Source organism: Phyllostomus hastatus, unplaced genomic scaffold (genome assembly GCF_019186645.2).
Source record: "Phyllostomus hastatus isolate PE091 unplaced genomic scaffold, TTU_PhHast_1.1 phas_scaffold_182, whole genome shotgun sequence".
Classification (NCBI taxonomy): Eukaryota; Metazoa; Chordata; class Mammalia; order Chiroptera; family Phyllostomidae; genus Phyllostomus; species Phyllostomus hastatus.
In genome coordinates, this window is record NW_025334013.1 from 16,920,220 (window position 1) to 16,943,522 (window position 23,303).

General features: G+C 51.4%; 1 protein-coding gene across 1 annotated transcript; it reads right to left on the bottom strand.

Annotated features, from left to right (window-relative positions):
- Window positions 1-11,759: 11,759 nt before the first annotated feature.
- Window positions 11,760-16,357, bottom strand: LOC123831708 (ferritin light chain-like). The gene is made up of 3 exons (XM_045858828.1): window positions 15,968-16,357; window positions 12,342-12,357; window positions 11,760-11,860 (listed from the first exon to the last, which is right to left on the bottom strand). Exons 1-3 carry the CDS (start codon window positions 16,355-16,357, stop codon window positions 11,760-11,762), a joined length of 507 nt encoding a protein of 168 aa, XP_045714784.1.
- Between the last annotated feature and the right edge of the window lie 6,946 nt (window positions 16,358-23,303).

Genomic DNA, 23,303 nt, shown 5'->3' on the forward strand with positions numbered 1-23,303 from the left:
GTTTGCAGAGGCAAGTGGTGGGGATCAGGGTCTCTCACATTCCCAGGGCTCTGTCCAGAGATATGCTGAGGAACTGGGAAAAATAACCAAAAGCCCTTCACCGTGGCTGGTTTCAAGTTACCTACGTGATGTCACCACATTCTGAGTTGGGGAGATTCACAGAATTCGCTCTTGTAAGCTGGTAGGAAGGGCCACCTGATCTGACCCTAACCAGCACAGTCCCATTGCTTTCCACAGGCCCAGGAGGGGACCAGGGACCTGTCAACTCCCAAGGGCATGTTGCCCTTGAGGATTTCCTATCCTGTCCTTGTGCCTGTTGGTATGAAGGTGATGGGGACCATGATTGTGGCTGTACTTGACCTTGTGCTTGTGATGATTGAGGCTTCAGTTGCTACCACTGGTCTCTTCTCAGTGACAGGGAGGCATCAGTCTAGAAAGTACTGCCATCCCCTTAGGGAAACTGCCAGGGGGTACCCGGGAGCACGGGGCCTTTTAAGGCCTGGGTTCCTCAGGGCTGTATCTGACTACCCAGGACCCCAGAAAGCTGACATGGCCCAATGCAGTAGCCCTCAACTTTTTTGGCACCAGGGACCAGTTTTGTGGAAGATAATTTTTCCATGGACCGGGAGGAGGCGGGGATGGTTTCGGGATGATTCAAGGGCATTACATTCAAGCTCACCTTCTGCTGTGCAGCCGGGTTCCTAACAGGCCTGGACCAGTACTGGTCTGGGGACCTGTGGCCTAAAGGACACATGTCCTGCCACTCTCTCCCTCCCTCTATGCAGCAATGACCTAGCTGAGCACACAGGAGCCCAGCGAGGGGTGGCGGGAGAAGCCCTCACCGTACCGCCACCAAATCTGTGCAGGTGCCTGCACTGTGCCGGTCTTCTCCTTCCCGATTCACGCCTGATGACAAGTTCCTCTAATCAAAGGACAGCCCTTGTTGATAAGGAAAATGCTACTTTCTCACCTGGCTCTGTAGGCCGCAGCCACACCGTCCACTTCTCTGTTCCACGAGTATGACAAGCGTGTCCTTGCCTCAGGGACTGGGAGCCCACACCTCCTGCCCCAGAGCCCAGCTCACGTCTGGCTGCTCACCCTTCCAGCTGTAGCTCGAAGAGCCGAATCCTCTAGTCCCTCTCCATCACGTTCTCCTGTGTTTCCAGACCCGCGCTTACCTCGTCTACGTGTGGGTTCCTGGTTTGTCTTCCCCACTAGATCGTAAGCTCCATGGGGGAGGGCCCTCCTTCTCTGCTCTAATGGGTACCTGGTGGGTGCCAAATGAATGGGCGGGGAATAAATGAAAAGATGTCTTTCCTCCTTGTTCTCCCTGGACCACTGCCAGCATCTTGTGTGAATGTTCTGGTCCCCGCTCTACCCTGGGCTATAAAGGAAAGGGTCAGGGTCCCATCTGCTCTTGGCCAGAGCATGAAAGGTGGCCCACAGGGGCACCCGTGGTGGTGACAGCAGAAGTCCCTGGGTGATCACAAGGGGCTTTGGGTCTTGCCGGGGTTGAAAGGTCCTGCTGCCCCCAAACTTAGTTTTGTTTTAATGAAGAAGGCAGCATCTCCTTCAGCTTCTTTATTCCATCATCACCACGAGGCTTCCTCACTAAGTGGGCTTTAGTTGATTGTTGGCTGCCCCGCATCCAAACCCCACTTCTTTTTAGGGGGAAACCCCCACTGTGTGAGTCTTGATGGACATCAAGGCCCCATTGCTTACTACTAAAGCTGGAAGGGACCACAGACCCCTCTCCCACTCTCTGGCAGATGGGACAGGGTCACATAACCTGGGCTGGGCCAAGTGGGTGCTTCAGCCCATGACTTTGAATCTTGAGTGAGTGATACAAAGACAGGAGGATTTGGAATCCGTTCAGAAAGGTGGTCTTTAGGGGCAATAGTGTGGTGTCTGGTGGTGACAGTTGTGTCTGGAACTGGGGTTTGGTCTGCCCGATGCTGTCACTTCCTTTGTTCCTGCTCTTTATCTGAGCCAGGATCTCTGGGCTTCGCGTCCATCACCAGCTCCCCAACACCTCTCTTTTCTTCATAAGCCAGCCAGAGTCAGACTCTGTTGCGTGCACCCGGACCTCCTGTGACCCCTGCCTTCACCACCAGACATTGGCGTCATCACCGTTTCCATCAATCCCAAGATCTGGCACCCACCAAACTAGCCGCATAAGCCTTGCCAGTCACCACGTGTGTCACTTTAAGTATCAGCAGCCTCCACCATCAGGCTCTCACTCTGTGTTTGTCACGGTTCAGAATAGGAAACAGAAAGCCTCCCTTGGTATTTTTAGCAGAAAGGCATTCCATAGATTGTTGGAGAGGCTCAGTGAGCCAAGTCTCCAGGAATGACTCCTAGACTGTACACAACTGACCCACCAAGAGAACCACCACCTGGAGGAGCTGTGAATTCAAGGAGCTTCAATCTGGGGATCAGGAGGCTGCATTTAAGAAGCTGCTCCCACCACTTTCCCCACTGCCACTGCCCCCAAGCCCGCCAGAAGCTGGAGACCCGACACCAGTAAGCTGCGGCAGACAAATGCCCATTACTGCAGCCTTGCTAGTGGGCAGAAACAGCCAAAAGGGGGCAAGAAACAATTAAGAAAATTAAAAAAAAAACAGCAACAACTACTGACATTTACAAAGTGCTTGTTATGTGGCAGGCGCTGCCCTGTGTATCGTCGTTTTATAAATGAGAAAACTGAAGCTCGGAAGAGTCTCACTTTAGCTTGGATCTTGCTTGAGTGAATGTCATTTACACATTCCACATGCAAACGCTGCGAGGTAGGGGATGCATTTGCTGTCTTTCCAGCCTCCCCACCTGGGAGGGAGGAATGGAGGCCGAGAGCCCCGCCACAGGGCCATCACCGCCACCGTCACCTCTCCATCAACACTAGGATCTGCCACCACCATTAGTCATCACCTTAACTACCACAGGTCAATTACCAGCCCCATCACCTCCTCCACCAACATCAAGATCTGACAGAGCCGTCATCTTTTCTGTCACTTGACAACGTCATGGTCAATGTCATTACCACCACTGCCATGATTACCCCCATTACCTCCAGCCCCAGTGGCAGGGTGGTGTCAAGTGACCAGTGAGGTCACTTCCGCGATTTGGAGCTCCCAGAGCTAATTGCTTAATGAGATGGTTGAAGTTCTGAGCTGTTAGTTACATTGCACGACCAGGAAATCTTCCCAGGCTCTGGTGAACCCAGGAAGGTTTGCACCTTGGAGTGGTCTTCAGCTGTGGGAGTGGGCAGGAAGAACCAAGACAGGCCTCTGGGAAGCCATTTCGTTCCCCCCCACCTTTGTGGTGGAGAAAAGCAGCCTGGTGTAGTAAAGAGGCTGGTAGAGTCGGCCCAGGTCAACCTAGACGAGTAGCTTCGCCTTTGTGGGCCTCAGTTTCTTCACCTGTAAAATGGGAACTATAAGAACTATCTTATAGAGGGATGTGGGGATTAGAGGTAACGTAAATACCTCTAACAAGAGGGCCTGTTTCTCTCTCACCCCTCCATGACTGTGCGGGGGACCTCTCGCACCCTCGCCGAGCTCCAGCGCCCTGGCCCAGTGCTCAGCGCCCGGGAGGCTCTCAAACGGAAGTCACTAACATCTTCTATTTATTTTATCAAACGCTTGTGTAGGGTGGGGCAAAAGTAGGTTTACAGTTGTGAGTACACGAAACAGAATTTATTCTTGTATTATTATTTATTAACTACTGTATTATTTTCCATACAAACTGTAAACCCACCCTCGCCCCACCCTGTATAGTTCTCACTCTGTGCCGGGCACTGTTCTGAGCATTTCACACATTCCAGTTCATGAACTGCCCCTTCACGAGAGTCCCGAGAGATAGGTAGGCACTACTATTGCTCCCACTCTACAGAGGAGGAAACAGAGGCACAGAGAGGTTAAGTAGCTTACCCAAGGTTACACAGCCGATAGTGAAGGAGCTGGGATTTTAACACAGGGAGTCTCGCACGAGTCTGAGCTCTTGACCTTGATGCTCTTTGGCAGCAAGTGCTTTACCCCTCGCCCCCCGCCCCATTATAAAAAGGTCTCCTCCCTTCCCCATTCCATTTGGACAAGACTCTGCTCTTTGTGTCCAGCAATTAGAAAGGGGCCTCCAGAAATTACTGTGTTCAGTCCCTTGTCTTGAGACAGAAATGACCCACTCACCTTGTCCAGGGCCTCCCACCCCTCCCAGCTGGGAAGACTTTGCTGTTGATTTGACTTTGAGCTGAGGCAACAGTTCCCAGGGAGGAACCCCCTCAGCTAGGATACCTTGTCTCAGGGGACCGCAGGAGATGTGGTGGAGGAGAGAGGGGCCTTGACCCTGAGCGCTGAGAGAGTGGAGTTGGGGGGGGCGGATCTGAGCACTCGAGTTGGGGTGGAGCGTGGGGGCAGGTCCCCCCCACCGTTAGTTGCTCTTCAGAGGGCCTTGCCTTCCCCACCCCTCCCTCCATGACTGCACCAGGGGGACCTCTCATACCCTCAAGGAGCTCCAGGCCCAGCTCCCACTCTCAAGTGTCTGCATCCTCACCCAGGCCCGGCACATTTTCTGGACCCTCTCTTCTCAGTCCCCATCCCCTTTGTCCTCTTGGTGTCTGCCATCATGGCTGCTCCCTGGATTCTGAGACTCTACTCTGCTTAGGCCTCCCTTCCCTGCTGCAGTCCCCATGGCAGGTGTCCTTGAGGAGCTGGCACCAAACCCCAGGGCCCTGACATCTTAGTCACACCACGGTCTTGGTGTGTCCCAGACCCACTATGTCACTTCTCTCCAACTTGGCCTCCACTTTAGCCAGGGTCCCAAACCACAAGGAAAGCTGGAAATGTTCCTGGATTTCCTTCTTTCTCTTCCCTCCACACTGTTCCAGCCATCTAACAGTTAGTGAGCGCTTACTGCACAGCAGGCTGAGTAGACCCAGAGTTGGGACTGACCCAGAGGGTTCCTGTACATATATAAACACCTCTGAAGTGCCCACAAATTCAGGGGGTGGGAACGAGCTTTGTAACAAATCTAGATTTTCCACAGTTAAGCTGGGGTGAAGAGGGCTCCTCTGGGGGGTCCTGTGCAGCGGCTGCTCATGGTTGCTAGGATGCATCACCCAGAGTCCCCTGCAGAACTGAGGCACTCATTCCCCCAGGAGCTACCTAGTACAAGATTATGTCCCTCCCCTGGGGGCAGCCTGTATTCAGTGACAGGTCACTGAGGGTCTCAAAGGCCTGGCCTCCTTGCCTCAGTTTGGGCCAACATGAAAGGCCATCCCAGCTCCCAGCTCCCAGCTCCCAGCTGCGCCCAGAGCCCAGGGCCTGCTCCCTGTGGGGAGAGGCCAAGGCCAAGCATCAACTTGCTCGTGAATCACCAAAGCTTCCCAGGTGGTTCCCTCAGTCCTCTTCTGCCTCTTGCAGCACCCTCTCTGTAGGGCAGCCCGAAGGATCTTCATGAAACTCAAAGCTGATCCAGCCACTCCCCAGCTTAAAGCTCTTCCAGGCTTCCCATTGTTTTTAGAATAAACTGAACTCCTGAGCCCTGTGCCCAGACTCACCACCCACCAGCCCCTCTCACCTCCTCTGAGCTCCTCCAGCGGCAGGAGGTCTTCTCTGCCCCCCAGCTTTCACACCAATGCTGTGGCCCACATGTCAGTCCCTCCTTCACATCCCTCAGATTTCAGCTCAAACATCCATTTCTCAGGGACAAGGTCGTGGGTCAATGGGGAGTCCAAAGGCCTAAGTTTGGGTTAACTCTGAAGGGTGTTCCAGCCCTTCCGGGAACCATTCTGACTCTGCCACCCATTAGGTGAGGCCTCCTGTTCCCTCATCTGCAGGTTTCCTATATTTTTCATTCTTAGCCCTGGTCCCACTTCATAATCGACTTCATTTGTTTGTTCAGCACCTCCTAACCTGCTACAGACCAGGGACGCTCCAGGCACTGACATGCAGTGATCACGACAGGTGATTGTGACAGAAGGCTGCCCTGGGGAGGGGGCCGAGAGCAGATGACGACAAACACACAGACAGTAAAACGTGAGCTTCAGATCCACGGATCCATGCTCTGGAATAAAGCAAAGCAGGACAAAGGGTAGAGGGGTGGGGGGACAGAATTGTGTGACAGTAACGTCTGAACAGAGGCCTGTGTGAAGTGAGGGGAAGCCATGGAGAAACATCTGGGTGTGGAACATTCCAGGCAGTGAGTGCGGAGGGCCCTGAGGCCCTTGAACTTGACATACACGTAGGCCAGTGGGTTCAGAATGGAAAGAATGGGGACCAGAATGACAGGAGATGAGACCAGAGGGCTAACAGGACCCCGGTCACGCAGGACCTGGTAGATCCCTGGAAAGGGTTTGGGTTTTATTCTGACTGGAAGCTGGTGAGGGGTTCAGAGGGACAGTGGGTAGGAAGAAGCAAAGGGGAAGCTGGAGGCCTCATTCACAGGATAATGCGACGATACTGACAAGAGGTGGCGATGGCGTGGGGAAGGGGACAGTGTGGGGGGTGAGAAGTGGTTGGACTCGGGATGGACAGGGTAGTGCCAACAGGACATATGTATGGGTCGTCTGAGACATGGACAGATGCCACAAGGATAATACCTGTAAATAGAAACCCTGTCTTTTATGTGATTATGTGATTACCCTCCGTTCAGAAGAGCCCCTGGTGGGTCTGTTTTTGCTCACTGCATTCAGCTGAGTGCCCGGGACACTGTAGCTGCTTTGTGAATGTTTGTTGAATGACTGAATGAAAGAAAGAGATGTGGTACTAAGTAGGACTTAACTCATGGTCTTCCAGCTCCATGCCCAGTGCCTTTTCTCTCCTGCCAGGGTTTTGGTGAGGATCAAAAGAGACAGGGGCTGTGTAAGGGCTTTGCAAGTAGCAAAGCAGAGCCCACAGACTCTGGAGTTGTTACCAAACAGTAGCTCAGCCACCCAACTCAGTCAGTGTAGCCTCCAGCCTGCCCGACCTGCAAGGTGGACATGTTGCCACGCCAGCCTGGCACGGCCTCCCCTGGGGAACAGCCCGCCCCCTCCCACTCATAGCCTGGCCCTCTACGGCCCAAGCTTGGAACAGCTATGACTGAAGGGCAAGCCCACGTGTCCAAGCTTCAGACCCTGGGGCCCGAGCCAGTGCCCCCCTCCCCTCAGGAGACACAAAGCAGAAGTGAAGGGACTAGGACTCCACGAAGGCCTCTGTCTCTTTCCTGGAAGCTCCCAAAGGCCTCGCTCCAGGGGGACCCTTTGGCAGAGCTCTCCTTCTCCTGAGCCAGCACGGGTGGGAGAAGGGGTCAGCTGGATGTGCTGGCCTCCGGCGTCCTTCACACCACCCGATCCGTGGCCCTGGGCCAGTGACTGCCCTGTCCTGAGATCCACAGTCTCCATCACGGACGGTGGGGGTGAGAGTTATCCTTGGCTGCTGCTGTACGGTTTTGTTGGGGCTGCACTGGGGCCCTTAACCCAGCTATGTATTTATTTGTATGATCAGCTACTTGGTGTCAGCTCTCTGGGTGCAGGGACAATGCCAGGAGTTACCAGGACCCAGCACTGTGTTGGTTTTTCCAGGAGGAGCTCGGTAAATGTTGAATGCACGAGTGACAGCACTTTGTAGACTATAAAGCAGGGGGTGACGGGAACGTTGGGCTGTGATAATTGTACAATAACTGCTGTCTACACAGCAGAGGAAGCAGCACAGCATGAGTCTAGCCAGTGAGTGACTGGCTGGGTGGGGTGCAATCTGAGCAGCCTCCTCCCCGCCTCCTCCCACCCCACCTCTACCCGCAGGACTTGGCAAGGCTGAAATAATAAAAACAACAGCTGTTTCACCCATGCTACTTCACTTACTCTGCAGAACATAATCGCGTGGCACTATCATTATTCCCATTGTAGAGATTTGGACACCAAGGGTCAGGGAGTTCAAGGAATTTACCCACAGTAAATAAGTGGTGGGGCTGGGATTCAAACCCAGGTCTGTCCGAGGTCACGATCCATCAGAGAGTTAGCAAGGACACTCTCCTGCTCTTCTCCTCACCTTTAAACTTTAAAATCTCCCCCATATCCACCTCGGCTTCTCCAGACTCCCTGCTCCTTCCTCAGGCACTTTGAGGAGGTCCTCTCAGAGCCTCAATGTAGCCATCTGTAAAGTAGACACACTAATTCCTGCCCATTTTGTATCCAAGGTCCGTGAAGGTGCTTTCTGTGAGCTGCCCAGGGCGAGGTCCAGTGAGGCAGAGGGAGCGGGAGATGCTGCAGGGATCTGCCCGTGCCAGCCCAAGGCGGCAGACGAACAGGTCTCTGCCTTCCAGCCCTGGGTTCGGGCTGGGCACTGTGGGCGAGTGAGTGTGTGTGTATGTGATGGTGAGTGTGAGTGTAGACCCGCCTCCAGGAAACTCTCGGAGGTCAAGAAAATCCCCCTCAGCTTCCAATTTTAACGCTTTCATTCTATGAAATGAAAAAGTAAAAAGGGCTGCGTAATACATGTTATATTTTAAATGTTTACATTTAACAAATGAATGCTTTTAACACACACAAACACAATGCAATATAATTGTGCTGTTCACAAGATAATTACAGGATTTATAGAAAATATTAATTCACGGTGCACTGTGGGAGGTGTGGTCGGTAATGAGACACAAGTTTAATGAGAGGCTCCGTGCTTCTCTCCCGTCTCGCACCTTTGTCACCAGGAGTTGCATCCTCATCGGGGCATCCCCGTGGCTCATAAGGCCCTGCGTCATCTGGCTCCCTCCTCCCAGCCCCCTCTGACTTCTTCCCTGCTCTGTGAACCACAGCAGACACAGTCTCACTCCAGCGCACGTGCCAGTGCCTTCCCTCCACTGGGCCACTCCTCCCTCGGCTAGCCTCCTGACTCCTCCCCCGCACCTCCTGGCCCCTGTTCGGAGGTCCCTTCTCAGGACATCTTTCCATACCATCCTGTTTACAATGGCAAACCATTCCCTCATTCCCTGTTTTCCTTCTTATCTTTATTTTTCTTTCTCCCTAGAAGAAATGTTCAACATCTCATATACCACACACACACACGCACACACACGCACACACACCATATCGGTTTATTTGAGGCATTCCCAGGACTTCTAACAGCTGGAACATAGTAGCTGCTTAATAAACACTTTATTAAGTAGCTGCTGGAGGAAAGGGTGAATCACGGGCTATGTCCAAGTCCCTGTCCCATGGCTTCTATGGGAGGCCCACTGCAGCTCTTGGGCCTGGCTCCCCTGCGTTGTTGGATGAAGCTCCTCCATCTCACGGGGGCTGGATGTTTGGACCCCAAGGGGTCTCCTGGTGCTGCCATTCTCAGAGGCGCTGATTTAAACCAGCTGGATGCTGTCGTTCCTCCCTGCCCCCCGGCACTGGGTCTCAGGCTATTCTCCCCTTGGATTCTGGGGCCCTCATCCTGGTGGGGCCCTGATGAGTCATCCTCCCAGGATCATTGAGTAGTGGGGAGACCTCACAGTTACTGTGTGTGGAGCCTGAGTCTCATTCCCTTCCTATGGAATGAGGAATTGGAGGTAGAGCCAAGGGAGGGATTTTTTCTGATGGCTCACTTTATGAATTCCCTGCAGACCTCTCCTTCTCCCCCTTTGTTCATCCTGGAGATTAAGAATTCACGTGCACACCACCCAGGTTCTCCTTGCCAGGCACTTACTCATGCTGCGGCCTCTACCTGGAGAGTCTTTCCCCTTATTGCCTTTATAGGTCTTACCTCTGCTGCTTTGTCCTTCCTGGGAAGCCTGTCCTGAGGCCCTGGGCCAGGTCTCGTGCCTCCTCTCGGCTCCTGAAGCTACTTTACTTTCCTCTGGCAAAGCACCAAGGGAAGGTGGGGGTGGCAGGCTGGGTGCACCAGAACCACTTCTGCCCTTTACCAATCTGCTCGCCTCACTAGGCTGTCAACACCTCGAGAGCAGGGACAAGTTTGTTTTTTAAATCTCATCATTGATTTACTAGTTCATTCACAGATATTTATTGAGCACCTATTCTGTGTTCTGGGATCAATTTTGAGCTCTGGAGACACAGCAGTGAAGAGAACTGACTAGGGCCCTCCCTAACTGGTGTGGCTCAGATGGTTGGGCGTTGTCCTGCAAAGTAAAAGGTCACCGGTTCGATTCCTGGCCAGGGCACATACCTGCTTGGAGGTTTGGTCCCTGGTTGGGGTGCATAAGAGAGGCAACTGATTGATGTGTCTCTCTCACATTGATGCTTTTCTCCCTTTCTCTCTCCTTCCCCTCCCCTCTCTCTAAAACTAACTAAATAAAATATTCTAAAACAACCCAGACTAGGTCCCTGTTCTCACGAAGCCCACAGTCGCGGTGGGAGATTGACACTTGAGTATGTTAGGCTACATGGACAGTGATGGGCACCATGGGAGGGACCCAGACGGAAGGTTACAGGAGCTCCCAGTGCCAATATAGGGTCTTGCAAAGAGTCGGCACCAAAACCACATTGGCATAAGCTGAAAGGCCCCAAGGCTAACTGCTGTTATGAGGCAGGACCGACTCCCTCACGGCCCTCTCCTGCACAGCAAGAAGCTCTTCTGGTCACCTTCTCAGCCACTCAGTCTTAGGGAAACTCCTTCACCTCTCTGGGCTTCAGCCTCATCTGTAAATGGTATGAAGTATTTCCTGAACTTAGTATTACCAAGGGTTAGATACGCTAAAGTCCTAAAAAGGGCTGAGCATAGAGGCTCAGATATAGTCCGTGTTCAATAAATGGAAGGGAGAAGTTAAGGATGAAGAGGATGGGGAGGCCAGGAACATTGGAAAAGTTGGTTTGGCTCCCTCTGCTCTTGGGCATCTGGGCACTGCTCAGCTGGGGTGAGCAGTTTTGGAAATAGCCACGAGGTGGCGCACCAATCCCAGTTATTAAGGAGTCAGCATTTCTTAGCTGTTGAAACTTTAGCAGCCAGAAAGGCAGTTAGACTCCCTTGACTCAGGATGGGTTGGGGCTGGAGTGGGGACTTGCAGCTACTTGAAATCCAGCCTTTTCCAGTCTCTCTCTCCCTTTGTTTTTTCTCTTGGAGTTTCACCGTTGGTTTTCAGGTACCCCTGCCTTTCCCTTCTGCCCCAGCATTTGTGCCCAAGGCTCCTGCTAAGTAAGTCCTGCTTCTTGTCCACCCTATGAGGCGCACCTCAGCCCCTCAAGCCACCCCCTTCCGTTCTCCTTCATTAACAAGGCAGGGAGAATTAACCGAACACTGTCTGTGGGCCTGGCAGGGTGGGGAGCCAGAGGAAATGACTCTGTTCCGGTGTGTAGTATCCTGGGGGTGTGCTGAGAGCAGGGCTAGAAAGGATTTAAAGAGGGGAAATCAAAGACATGCAGCAGTTACTTAAGATCCCCTTCCCATCTGCATGCTCAACACATAGGAAATATTATCCTCGCTCCGCAGATGTGGCAGCTGAGGCTCAGAAGTGTTCTGTCCTGGAGGTGGGAAGAGGTGGAAGTGGGCAAAAGGGCATGGGGAGAGACTTGATGGTGGGCTGTGAGCACACGACACAGTAGGCAGGTGATGTTTTGTTGAGCCGTACCCTGGAAACCTGCATGGTTTCATTAACCAATGTCACTCCAATAGACTCAGTAAAATAAACATAAAGTAAAAAAAAGAAGTGTTATGTCCCATGTATATCTGGCTTCCTGTTTACCAGGCTCCTTCCTCAGCTGTGAAGTGTGGTCCAAACTAACTACATTCATCCATTCATTCAAAAGCATTGACCGAGCTCTGCAGGTCCAGTGAGAGTCAGACCTGACCCCGCCTTCAGGAGCCAGAAGTCTGGAGGAAGAGGCTGTAGGGCAGCGTGTCCTTGAAGTCTGTGCTGGGCACGGTGGCGACCCAGAGGATGCTGTTGCTGGTGCCTCCTGAACAGGTGAGGGGCAGAAAGGGAAGGAAGGTGTGAGAGAATGTAGCTTCCTTGGGGGCCAAGGATCTGCTCGAGTGTAATTTTTAAAAAGGTAAAATCTTGGCCCTGGCCGGGCATCCCAGTTGGTTAGAGCGTTGTCCCGGTACGCCAACATTGCCTGGGTGGTCCCCGGTCGGAGCACAGACAAGGATCGCCCAGTGGATGCAGAGGAAAGTGGAACAACAGATTGATGCCTCTCTCTCTCTCTCTCAAATCAATTCTTTTAAAAAGGTAAAATTTTGACCCTCATACAAATAAAAAAAGTAAACACACGTCAAAGATTTTCCTCAGCTCGTTTACTGACAAGGAATCAGCAAGTTGTTGAAAATGGTTTGAATGAGACTTTGGCTTCAGGTGTTAACATTCTCTACTGGACAGGATCCCTTGGCACCGTTAGGGACAGGAATCGCTCGCATTGTTTTCTGTTGTGAACAAGTTACCTCTGTTCCTATGGAGCTACAAAGTCAGTCAAAGGTGATCAGTCTCACTCACCCTTAAACAATCAAGTCGTCTTCAGAGGACACTCAGCCGACACCCAGCCCTCCTCTGAAAGGAAACACACGAATCTCTTTTGCCTTTTCCAAGGCTTTGCTATGTTTTCTTGACTGGTCCTCCGAATAAGTCAGTTAAAAGCTGTTCCTGGAGAGAGACTGGTCCCCATTCTGTCATCTCCTCTGCCATCCAGGTGACAGACTCCCAGCTCTAGTAGGAGCTGGCCAGAGTCCGTGCCCGCCAGCAGGTGGCGCTGAGGCAAATCTCAGCAGCACCACAAGGGGTTCCCGGGCTGGGGGCTGAAGGGCAGGTCCCAGTTTTCCACCATTGTTGACCTCTAGGAGTCAGATTTTATGATTTCAGAATTTCATAGTGCCATTTCCCCAAGTGATTTCAGCTAGAACCGTGAATTCCGTCATTCACCTATTCAGTCACTTTTTCATTCGACAAACGTGGCCAGGCACACAAATCATGTTCCTGAGGGTCTCTAGACAGATTTATGAGCGCCAAAAAATCAGTCCTTGTCTTTGCTTGCCTGGCTCTGCTGCCAGGACTCAGAGCCGCCTCTCTGAGGCTGAGCTCTGAAATCTCAGGGTCTCACTTCACCCCAAGCCTGACCTGCCTACCAGTGTGTCGGCTCCCTTTGGAAAATTCACCTCATCAGAGGCTGAACAAAGGCATTACTTCTATAATCTCCTTATTATTCCCACGTCGCAGGTGGGAAAGCAGACTCCTCCTCTTCTGCGGTGGTGTGTGGGTGGGAAGGCCGAGCCCCCACCCCCCTTGGCTGTACCCTGACAATGCTGAGGCCGAGGATGGCTGAGGCATGGCCCCTGCACCTCGCCATTTCTCTGGCCTTCCTATAAGCTCACACTCACAGAGGGCTGGAGCATAAAGCACCTCCCCAGCTCTTCCCAGAAAGTCCCCAGAATGTACTGGGAATAACTGCAAACTCAGTCCCACCCCAGCTCGGCAGACAAGGTTCTCTGGAGTGACCCCATTCCCTCTTCAGCTAGGCCCCCGCTCCGGGACGGGGGGAGCTGGCCCAGGGATGGAGACGGGAGGGCAAGTCCTGAAAGCCATTGTGGTGGTAAGATCTGGGCTGGGACACAAGTGGCCGTGGGGGCTGTGGTGTGGGGCCACCCAAGGGTGCATTTGTCCCACTGGGGACTGGGCAGAGATCCCCAGGAGTGCCCTACCCCAGCTCCTTGGCCCCTCCCGGTGTGCTGAGCCCAGGACTGTGGAAGAAAACCTCGCTCCCTTCCTGGCAGGTGGGGAGTGAGATTGGGCGAGAGCCCGTGTCCCTCACTACACAATGACTGTGACATCAGGAGGACGGAGGTCACCAGAGGACGGTGCAAGGGCCAAGCCCATCAGCATTTTCCAGAAAGAGGAATCTTTGAGAGAAAAGAGTGGGACTACTTGGGAAGTGGATCCTGGGGGTAAAGGTCTCTGAGCACCGTGGGTCTGCAAGCAGTGAGAGGTGCTGGGGGTGAAGCAGACGTAGTGGGGCGAAGAGCACGTGGAAAATTAGAAGGCAGAAAAGGGAAGAAGAATCATAAACCCTCAGAAGCCTACCTTTCCCTGAGGGAAATGGCAAGTCCAGACAGGAGAAGTCCCCTGCTATTAGCACAAGCCGGAGTCTCCCTTTGCTTCCCGGGAAGCATGCATCCTGACTCAGCAGTCCGGGGCAGCTTGTACCAATGGCCTGGGTTTCGTTGCTCTAACAAATTGGGACACCCCTGAGTCAGTCCTAGGACGGGCCCCTGGGTGTTTTGTGAAGGTGATACTTTGCTTCCTCAGGTATGCTCTGAGAAACTGCTGAAACTGCTGGATTGGGGAAGGCTGTGCAGCTGGGAACTGGGTGTCCTCTGTGGCCTAGACCAGCTTTTCTGGTTTGTTTGTGGGTTTTGTTTTGTTTTTTCCTTTACTGGGAAAATCTAATCAAGATGGCTTCCTTCAGATTGGTAGATCCAAAGACTCTGGGATCCTTGGAATGACCTCAGGAGAAGAAGAGGCCTCTAGGATGGGCACTCAGAAATCCTGGTATTTTGAATATCAGAGGGGTTGTCAATTTATTTTGGCCTGCAGGACGATGAAGCAGGACGTACCCTAAGAGGACACGGAAGTTGGCAGCTGTTTCCAAGGGTTTGGGATTCTTCCCTCAGCTGGCAGAGGAGCCCCCTCCTCTTATTGCCTGGATGGGGGAGCTGGGGGCGTCTGCATGGCTGTCGTTGGGGCCCTTGATCCCTTTGAGGCAAGTCTCAGCCACCAAGTTTTATCCTTTGTGATCGGAGTCACCCTTTGCGACTTCTTTCTGGACAGACATTCCAAGTCCAGGACATGCTCATCCTCAGTGCTGCTAGTTATCTGTTGCTAGGCCACTGACCGCCTCCGGACTTGGCCATGATAAACCTTCATTCTCTCACACAGCTTCTGTGGATCGGAATCTGGGAGCAGGTGGCTAGTGGTTCTGACTCAGGGTTTCCCGGGAAGATGTGGTCAAGATGTCAGTCAGGACTGCAGTCCCTGCTCCCACGGTGGCTCACTCACGTGGCGGGCAAGTGGGTGCTGGTGGCTGGCAGGCGGCCTCAGTCCTCGCCTCATGGGCCTCTCCATAGGGCTGCCTGTGTAGGCTCACCACGTGGCGCTGGCTTCCCCACCCAGGAGAGTGAGGCCGAAGCCACGTCGTTAATGACATAGCCTTGAAAATCACCTGCCATCTCCCCTGCCATATCCCACTGGTCCCCCAGGGCAGCCCTATTTAAAGTGGGAGGGGCCTATACAAGGACCCGATCCACAGGAGGTGGGGACTGCTAGGGACAGTGGAGATTGGCTCTCACATCAGCCCTCAGGTAAATCTTCAGAAATATGAACCTCAATCACTGAGATTTCTTGCCTCCCAGAACTATTTAAGTCAGCTGAAGCCTCTCTTCCAGGCCGTGGTGGGCTGCCTCTGAAGAGGCATGGAGATAACGCCCACCCGCGCAGGCCCTGCTAACCTCCCCTCAGCAGCTCTCCTCCCGTTTTGCTCCTCGCTGTTCCCCCAGTTTCTGCATGTGGGCAGCTAGGACCAGAGGCAGCATGAAGTGCGTCCCAGCCTGACATAGCTCTTCCAACAGCACCTTCAGCATTCGGCTAGATGCGCCCATTTCTTAGGGACAGCCCAGTCTGGGATCATAGGGAGACCCTCAGACCCACTGACTTTGACCCCACCTCATTCTGCCAGCCTGGAGCAGCTGAGGTACTTTTGGAAGCCAGGGACTAAAACGGACTCAGCCAGAAGTGGAACATAGGGGAAGGTTGCCCTGACCCCTCCCTCCCTCCCTCCCTCCCTCCCTTCCTCCCTTCCTTCCTTTTTTTTTTTTTTTTGCTGCAAAAACTTAATTGTTTCCATTTGGCCCAATGCATGGGAGAGGGTTCCAGGGTGGTTAAAAGGGTATCTAGTGGTTTCGGGGAGAGGCTCAGGCAAAAGCCAGATGCCAGGGAACTGCAGAGGGGCCCCTAAAAGGCCTCTGGGCTCCAAAGGCATCCTAGTCATGCTTGAGGGTGAGCCTTTTGAACAGATACTCACCCATCCCTGCCCGGGGGCCGCCCAGCCGGTGGATGTCAGAGTCAGGTGGTCGTGCATCTTCTTGATGAGTTTCACCTCCTCACCCAGGAAATGGTTCTCCAGAAAGTCACAGGGATGCGGGTCTGTGCGGACAGAACTCAGGGCATATGGATCCAAACCGGCCTGGGTCAGGTTCTTCTCTGAGGCCAAGGTGGCTTCCATGGCGCCCTCGTGCTTCTGCTCAGCCAACTCGCAGAAGAAGTGGCCCACGCCCCGCAGAGCCACATCGTCACGGTGCAGATAGGAGCCCAGAGAGAGGTGGGTGCAGGAGGCCTGCAGAGGCAGGATGGCCAGGTGGTTGATGCACGCCTCCACCTCGTTGGAGTAATTCTGAAGAATGTGGGAGTTCATGGTTGCTGGCAATGAAGAATTAGGGTCAAAAACAGTGTTGGCTGGTCTCGGAGGCTGCAATGGCTGAGGCGGTTCCAAAGGTGGTGACTAGAAAAGAGTCTGGAGGGTAGTCAGAAAGAAGCAGCGTCCCTAGGTCTGTTCCGTCCAAACCCTGTTGGAGCAGGAGACAGATCCCAGGACCGCCAAGGGCACTGTGAGTCCTGACCACCCCTTGATCTTGCCCCAGCACTCTCCTGAGACCCTCGTGCCCTCTCCTGGCAGGAGCACAGCCCCCTGGGCCATGCACATTGGTTCTGACCCTCCTCCTGGTCCGCCTTTTTCTTTTGTTCCTGCCTTGACGTTCCTTCTGTTGTGATTCTCTCCCGATACTCCTTTTAAATGTTATCATTTAAAACCCTTTTGTATTTACATAAACAACCTGAAACAATTCTTTGAAGCTAGGTGATAGCCAAATAAGGGAATGAATTTTAATTTTTCCTGTTCCTAGGGGGTAATTAGTCCCTGTGCAGATGGTCCTAATGAGCATTGCACTAGGATTTCTAATTATCCTTAATGAGCTTCCAAAATTCATGGGGCATGAGAGGGTGAGGTTGATTGTTACCCAAATGACTCAGTGAATCAAGCCTCCTGGTATCTATATCCTTCCATGTTGATTCTTGGCTTGGCCATGTGACTTACTTTGGCCAATAAAGTATCAGCAATCATGACACAAACAAAGATTGAATGAGTGCTGTCCTTTGGGACTTTCTCTTGAAACTCCAATGGAACCACTATGTGAGAAAACCTGGCTCGGACTATCTTCCTGGAGGATGTAATACCACTTGGAGAGGGAGGTCTAGCGATCCCACTGTCCCAGATGAATCCAGCCCTCAGCTGGGTTCATTCCTCCAAGTGAATGCAGCTGCACAAACAATCCCTGGAAAAGCCAGCATAAGAAGGCAATCAACCCACCAAATCATGAGAAATAACAAATCATTGTTTTCAGTCCTAAGTTTTGGGTGTTTTGTTATGCAGCAATAGCTAACTGATACATAGGGTCACAGTACTAACCACAGAACAGTATTTCGGTGCCACTCTTTCCACTTGATACTCTGTAACCTCAGAGATCTGCAGTAGGGGAGCGATCCAAAAATGCAGTGATTTAAACAAGATCGTTTCTTTTTCGTATATGTAAGAGGTGAGAAGCAGGTGGCTCAGGGCTGGTGGATCTGCTCTGCTCACCCACAAAATGGCTCTTCCAACTCTGGATCCAAGGTGACTGCTCCAGCTCTTGCTATCTTCCCCCCAGCAAAGAGAGAGAAGAGTGAGGGGAGGGCCTGCCCAGTCCTTTCAGGGGCCAAACCTGGATGTAGCCTACACATCACTTCCATTCACATTCCTTTGGCTCAAACTTGGGCATACGGCTTCACCTACTTACAAAGGACATATAGTTTCTAGCTAGGCAGCATGTGCCCAGCTAAACTATGGCAGTTCTTTTTATTAAAGAAAGAAAGAGAAACTAAATATTTGAGATTAACCAGCAATCAATGCCAGTTTGTCTCCTTGGTGAGTATTCCCATCAATAAGTATGAGTGTTCCCATGTACTAGATGGTTTTCTTTATCCTCATAAATCAATACAGGTCATCAAGCAAATGTACCAGTTGGTTGGGATGCTTTAGGTTGCAAGTAACAACACTCAACTAAAAGTTGCCTAAAGAGTTGGGGGTTTTATTGTATTCATACTTGATCTTAGTCAAAAGGCTGAGAAGTGATTATTATTATCTTCAGAGGTCTTGAGGTAGAATGTTTTTGAATCAATACTCCTTTCTGTCTTTCCATCTTCCATGTCAAGGGTCCCTACTTCATGGCTGAAAGATGGCTTTGTTCTCTAGGAATACAGCATCATATCCATAGAGAACAAAAGAATAACAGCTACCATGTATCGGGTGCTCACAGTGTGGCAGAACTCTCTAAACATTTTAGGCGTATTCACTCATTTGATCTTCACAACAACCCTATGAGGAAAGCACTGTTATTTTCATTTTGCAGAGGAGGAACAGGAGGCAGAAAGTTCAAGAAACTTGTTCAAGATCACACAGATAATCAGAGGCAGGCTCATGTCTTTAACCCTGATTCTGAAGCCTCCACTTTTAACAGCTCAGCTGCTCTGCCACAGACAGTATCTCAGGAAAGAAAGCTGGGAAAGGGCTTGCCCTAAATCCCCTTTCTCCTTTTATTAGAGAGGAAAGTCCTTCCCAAAAGCCCCCAAGGGGAACTTTCCCTTCTGTTTCATTGGCCAGAACAGAGTCACATGCCTACCCCAACCCAATCACAGCAGAGGGGCGTGGAAACACATATAATTATCTTTGACCAATCATAGTGCCCCCCTACCTCCACCCTCTCACCTGAACAAAACAGACTTCTGTGGCAAGAAAGCAGGGGCATCCAGCCTGATGGCGATGGCAAAACCCAGGCTTAGCTGCAGGTTTCCAGCTCACGGGGACTGAAATAAGGTTAGCTTAGACCCCACCCCTCACCGTCCCCCAGACCTCTGCAATTTCTCAGGTTTACAATCCTGGGGCTCTGGTTTCCTGCTTCTGCTGAATTGTGGCAGCTGTTCCCTTTATTTCCAGCCTGGAGTTGACTCAGGTGTAGGATGCAGCCCATTTCTTCTCCCAAGAAACCATGAATAGCAGGCTGCTCTGTGAGCAGAATTTCACTGAAGATGTGTGGGTCTCTGGGAGTGATAGCGCTGCTCAGAACACAACTACTAGTGGCACTGGGACAGCCCTGTGCTGTGGCCACCAGGTCCTCATGCATCCTTCACCCCACCCCTTCCCTGCTGCCCTGGCTGAGCTGCCTGCTCCAGCTGTTGGCTCAGTTTCCACCTTCCCTCCTTCCTTCAGGGCCTTCCCGTGCTCGCTCTTGACTCCAGCAACAGTGAGAGCATTTTGGCCCTTCCCAGCCCCTCCTCTGAAACTCCCAACCAGGCTGCCTTTGCTGGGCCAAACCCAACGAGGGGCCTTGGAACTGAAGGGCCTTTTATTTAACAATGCAGAGTCTCCTCTCCCGAGAAGGAAGCATTCTAAATACCAGCACCTCCCTCCGGACTCCTCCAGGTGCATTAGAAATGGAGATTTCAGAATGCTCGGACATCCAAGGGAGTCCCCTCTCCCCCTGTCACTGGGCCTCCCTGAGCACCCTCAGTGAAGGACATGGTCGCTTTCCCAGGATCTGAGGAGATGAAATTAAACTCCTTTAAAAGATACTGTCTTCCTGGAGTTTTCTAAACCCCTGTCCCCCAAACTGGTGCCTCTGGATGTCTTCTGGGGGTTACCCCGCCTGGCCAGCAGGTTCTCTGCCTCTGAGGCTCAAAACCCTCAGTGATTCCTCTAAGGAGCCTGGGAAGGAGGGGTGTGTAGGGGGAGGCAAGGAGGGGAAGGGAGGGCGGTGGCTGGGCCCTGTGTGGAGCTAAGGGCTGTGAGAACGTGAGAACCTTCTCAGTGTCAGGGCGGCCTTGGGGCTTTTAAGAACAGGAATGTCTCTTGTGCTACTTTCCATTGTGTGCTGTGTCTTTAGCAAAAGTCCCGCTCACACGGTTGCTCTGGAAGCAGGGGGAAATATTCTCCCTCCCTTGTCCCTCATTTGGTTCAATTCCAGGTCAGAAACAAAGGCAACAGCTGCAAAAAATCAGCAGAAGCAGGACAGTGGCCATGAGAACATAGCCCGAGAACTGGCAGAAATCTCTAGGAGGTCTTCACATGGTCACGGTCGTGCTGGGGTTTGCACGCACCCATCTCAATCTCCAGGGCCAGTCGGATACTGGCTTACATCTTGGGTGCAGATATTGATCCCTCTTCCCTGCCAAGATTCTCCAAGTGTGGTTCCTAGCCATCTGCATCAGCAGCATCTGGAAACTTGTGAGAATGCAAATTCTTGACTCAGCCGCAGACCTACCTAATCTAGCCCTCGGGGGTGGGGCCCACATATCTATCTGTGTTTCAACAAACTCTCCAGGTGATTCTGATGCACCTGGAGTTTGAGAAGCAGTGGTCAAAGCTGACAGAAGATAGATTTGTTCGGGCGTTGTATAACTAGGGCGTTCCATTTATTTCCTCTCTGCTTGTTATTTGTTTAGGAGCAGGGTGGGATTCTGTTCTGGTCAGTGAGACAGGGGTTTCTGGAAAGACCTGCCATCCCCACCCCCTCATAAAACAAAGAAGGCATCCGAGGAGAAGTCTTGCCCTGTCGTTTTGCCTTTGGACACTGTCAGACATCCTGAAGCAGAGGGGCTGCAAGTAGGGGCTCACAGGCAGGCTGCTGGGGCGTGCGTCTTAGGAGAAGAGGGCAAAGGGAGTAATGGGTCAGAATGATGATACTAAGAGCTACTAATGTGCCTGAAGGGCTTTCCACATGCCAGGTGCCGCTCTGAGCACTTCACTTAGCATATTTGCCCTCCTTAGACAGGGAACCTGGCCCTGAGCGGGTCTGCCTAGGGCCAGCTGGTGCTGCATGGATTCTTGATTTAGTGCAGGAAAGATTTCGTAATATGGATCCAGGTGACTTTGAGGGTATGGTTATTAAAGCTGGGGACATCGAAACAAAGAAGGGCTCAGCATGGGAGAAGCAACAGGAGACACTTGGGCGGTGCTGCTTGGGTTCTCGAGGAATGTTGTAGGAAAGAAAGAAGCAGAGGCAGGGCTGCTCTGGCTCACTGGGAAGTCAGAAAAAAGGGGGCCTTGCAGACAGGGTTAGGGAGTCAGCTGGGGATGGGCTGCCACTGCCCATTGCTTCTCTGGTTGCCAGCCTCGTGGGGACCCTTAGAATTTATAGGATACACACCTGTGGGGAAACAGAGGGGAGGGAAGGCACAGGTGCTGGGTTCTTCGTCTTGAGGGCTTGTAGCTCCTGCTGGCAGTAATCTTAGGGGAGGTCTCAGGGGAGGGTTTCGGCAGACTGTTCATCAGTTTTCCAGGTGTGCCCTTTCAGGGTCAAGGTCTCTCCTGATTGGCCAGCACCAGGGCAGGGGGTCGTTAGTCATTGCAGGTGATCCTGGCGTTGCTCACCTGGTTTTGGTGGCTTTCTATATCTGGCTATAAATTGCTCTGACAATTTGTTTAGCTGTCTGTTTCAGTTTTCCCATTCCATTTGCCAAGGAATTTTCCTAGCTTCTCACTACCCTGCCTCACCCGCATAACAGTTCTGTGATGTAGGTTCTGTTGTTTCCATTTTATACAACAAAAGTGAAGTGCAGAAGTTTTAAATAAATTGTCCAAAGTCACACGGTAAGGTGTGGAGGCCAGGATTCAGCACCAGCCACCGTGTAGCGCAGGGCATCCAACCCTTGGCCCGCAGCCACATGCGGCCCAAGACGGCTAGGAATGCAGCCCAACACAAAATCATGAATTTACTTAAAACATTACGAGTTATTTCATGATTTCGTGTTGCAGTGTCACGTAAAATAAACATACACATACTCTTGCTATTTGTACGCACGCCTGGCTTCCATTTTGTGGCGTCGTGCGGCTCCTGATGTGCTGTCTTCCGAGAGCAGACAGTGGGACTGACACCATCAGACATTCCATGTGCTCGTGGGGATTAGCGAGGCAGCGAGTATCAATAATATTTCAACTTGCCATTGCAACGTTAGGTGTTTAGTGTTATTTAGAAGTCAGGTAAGCATTCTTACTTGATAATTAAAGGCACTCCCACATCTTGGTGGTGCCTCCCACATCGCCCTCTGCGGCTTACAATCCGCCCCCCTCCTTGCCCCGCTTGTTTGGGAAGGGCCCAAACCTTGCTTTCTACTTTCCTGTCAGTCAGTTTTCATAATAAAAGTCAACAAAGTCCCTTGTCTATTATTATTTTTTAAATCCCAACATGACTTCTACAACGTCTCAAAAGAAAAAAAGAACTCCAAACAAGAAAAATTACAGATGAAGGAAGATTGTTCAATGAAAAGTAGACAGGTGACTACTTTTCTGTCAAGGCAAATAGTAAGGCACTCGGCTTAATTTGTAGGGAATTTGTGCAAGTTTCCAGAGACTGTAATCTGAAAAGGCATCATATGCAAAAACATGCTGCCAAGTTCCATGCGTGTGAAGGATTGTGTTGTTAGGACAAAATGGCGGAGCTGGAGAAAAGTCTGTCTTCTCAACAAAAATTTTTCAGAAAGTTACAACTTGGGCGGATTCCATTGTAAAAGCTAGTTATGTGGTAGCATATTTAATAGCAAAAAAATCAAAAGAATCTACCGATGGTGAGTTTTTTAAGCAATGTATAGAAAGCATGGCAGATACAATTTGCCCTGAAAAAAGGATATTTCTAAAATCAGTTTTTCTCACCAGACTATAGCCAGGCAAATTAAAGAAATTAGAAAATCTATCAAAAAAAGTTTGGAAAGTAAAGCTGCTAATTTTATTTACTTTTTTAAAGATACATTTTTAAAAGATTTTATTTTACTTTTTAGAGAGAGGGGAAGGGAGGGAGAAAGAGGGAAAGAAACATCAATGTGTGGTTGCCTCTTAAGTTCTCCCTACTGGGGACCTGACCTGGAACCCAAGCATGCACCCTGACCAGGAATTGAACCAGCGTCCCTTTGGTTTGCAGGCCAGCACTCAATCCACTGAGCCACACCAGCCAGGGCAGCTGCTAATTTTAAATTTTATGCTTTGGTGATGGATGATAGCACCGATGCTGGAGATATGGCTCAAGTTGACATTTTTACTAGAGATATTGATGACAAATACAATGTCACTGAAGAAATGGCTTCTTTAGTGCCATTAAAAGACACAACTAAATCAAGAGATTTATACAAAGCAGTTAAAAATATATTAAAGTGATTTTCTTTGTCCATTGTCAACATATCTGGCATAGTTACTGATGTGCCCTGATGATGTGATGTTAGGGAAAAGAGGAGGGCTTGTAAAATTAACAGAAGATGATGCAATTGCTACCCAAAACTCA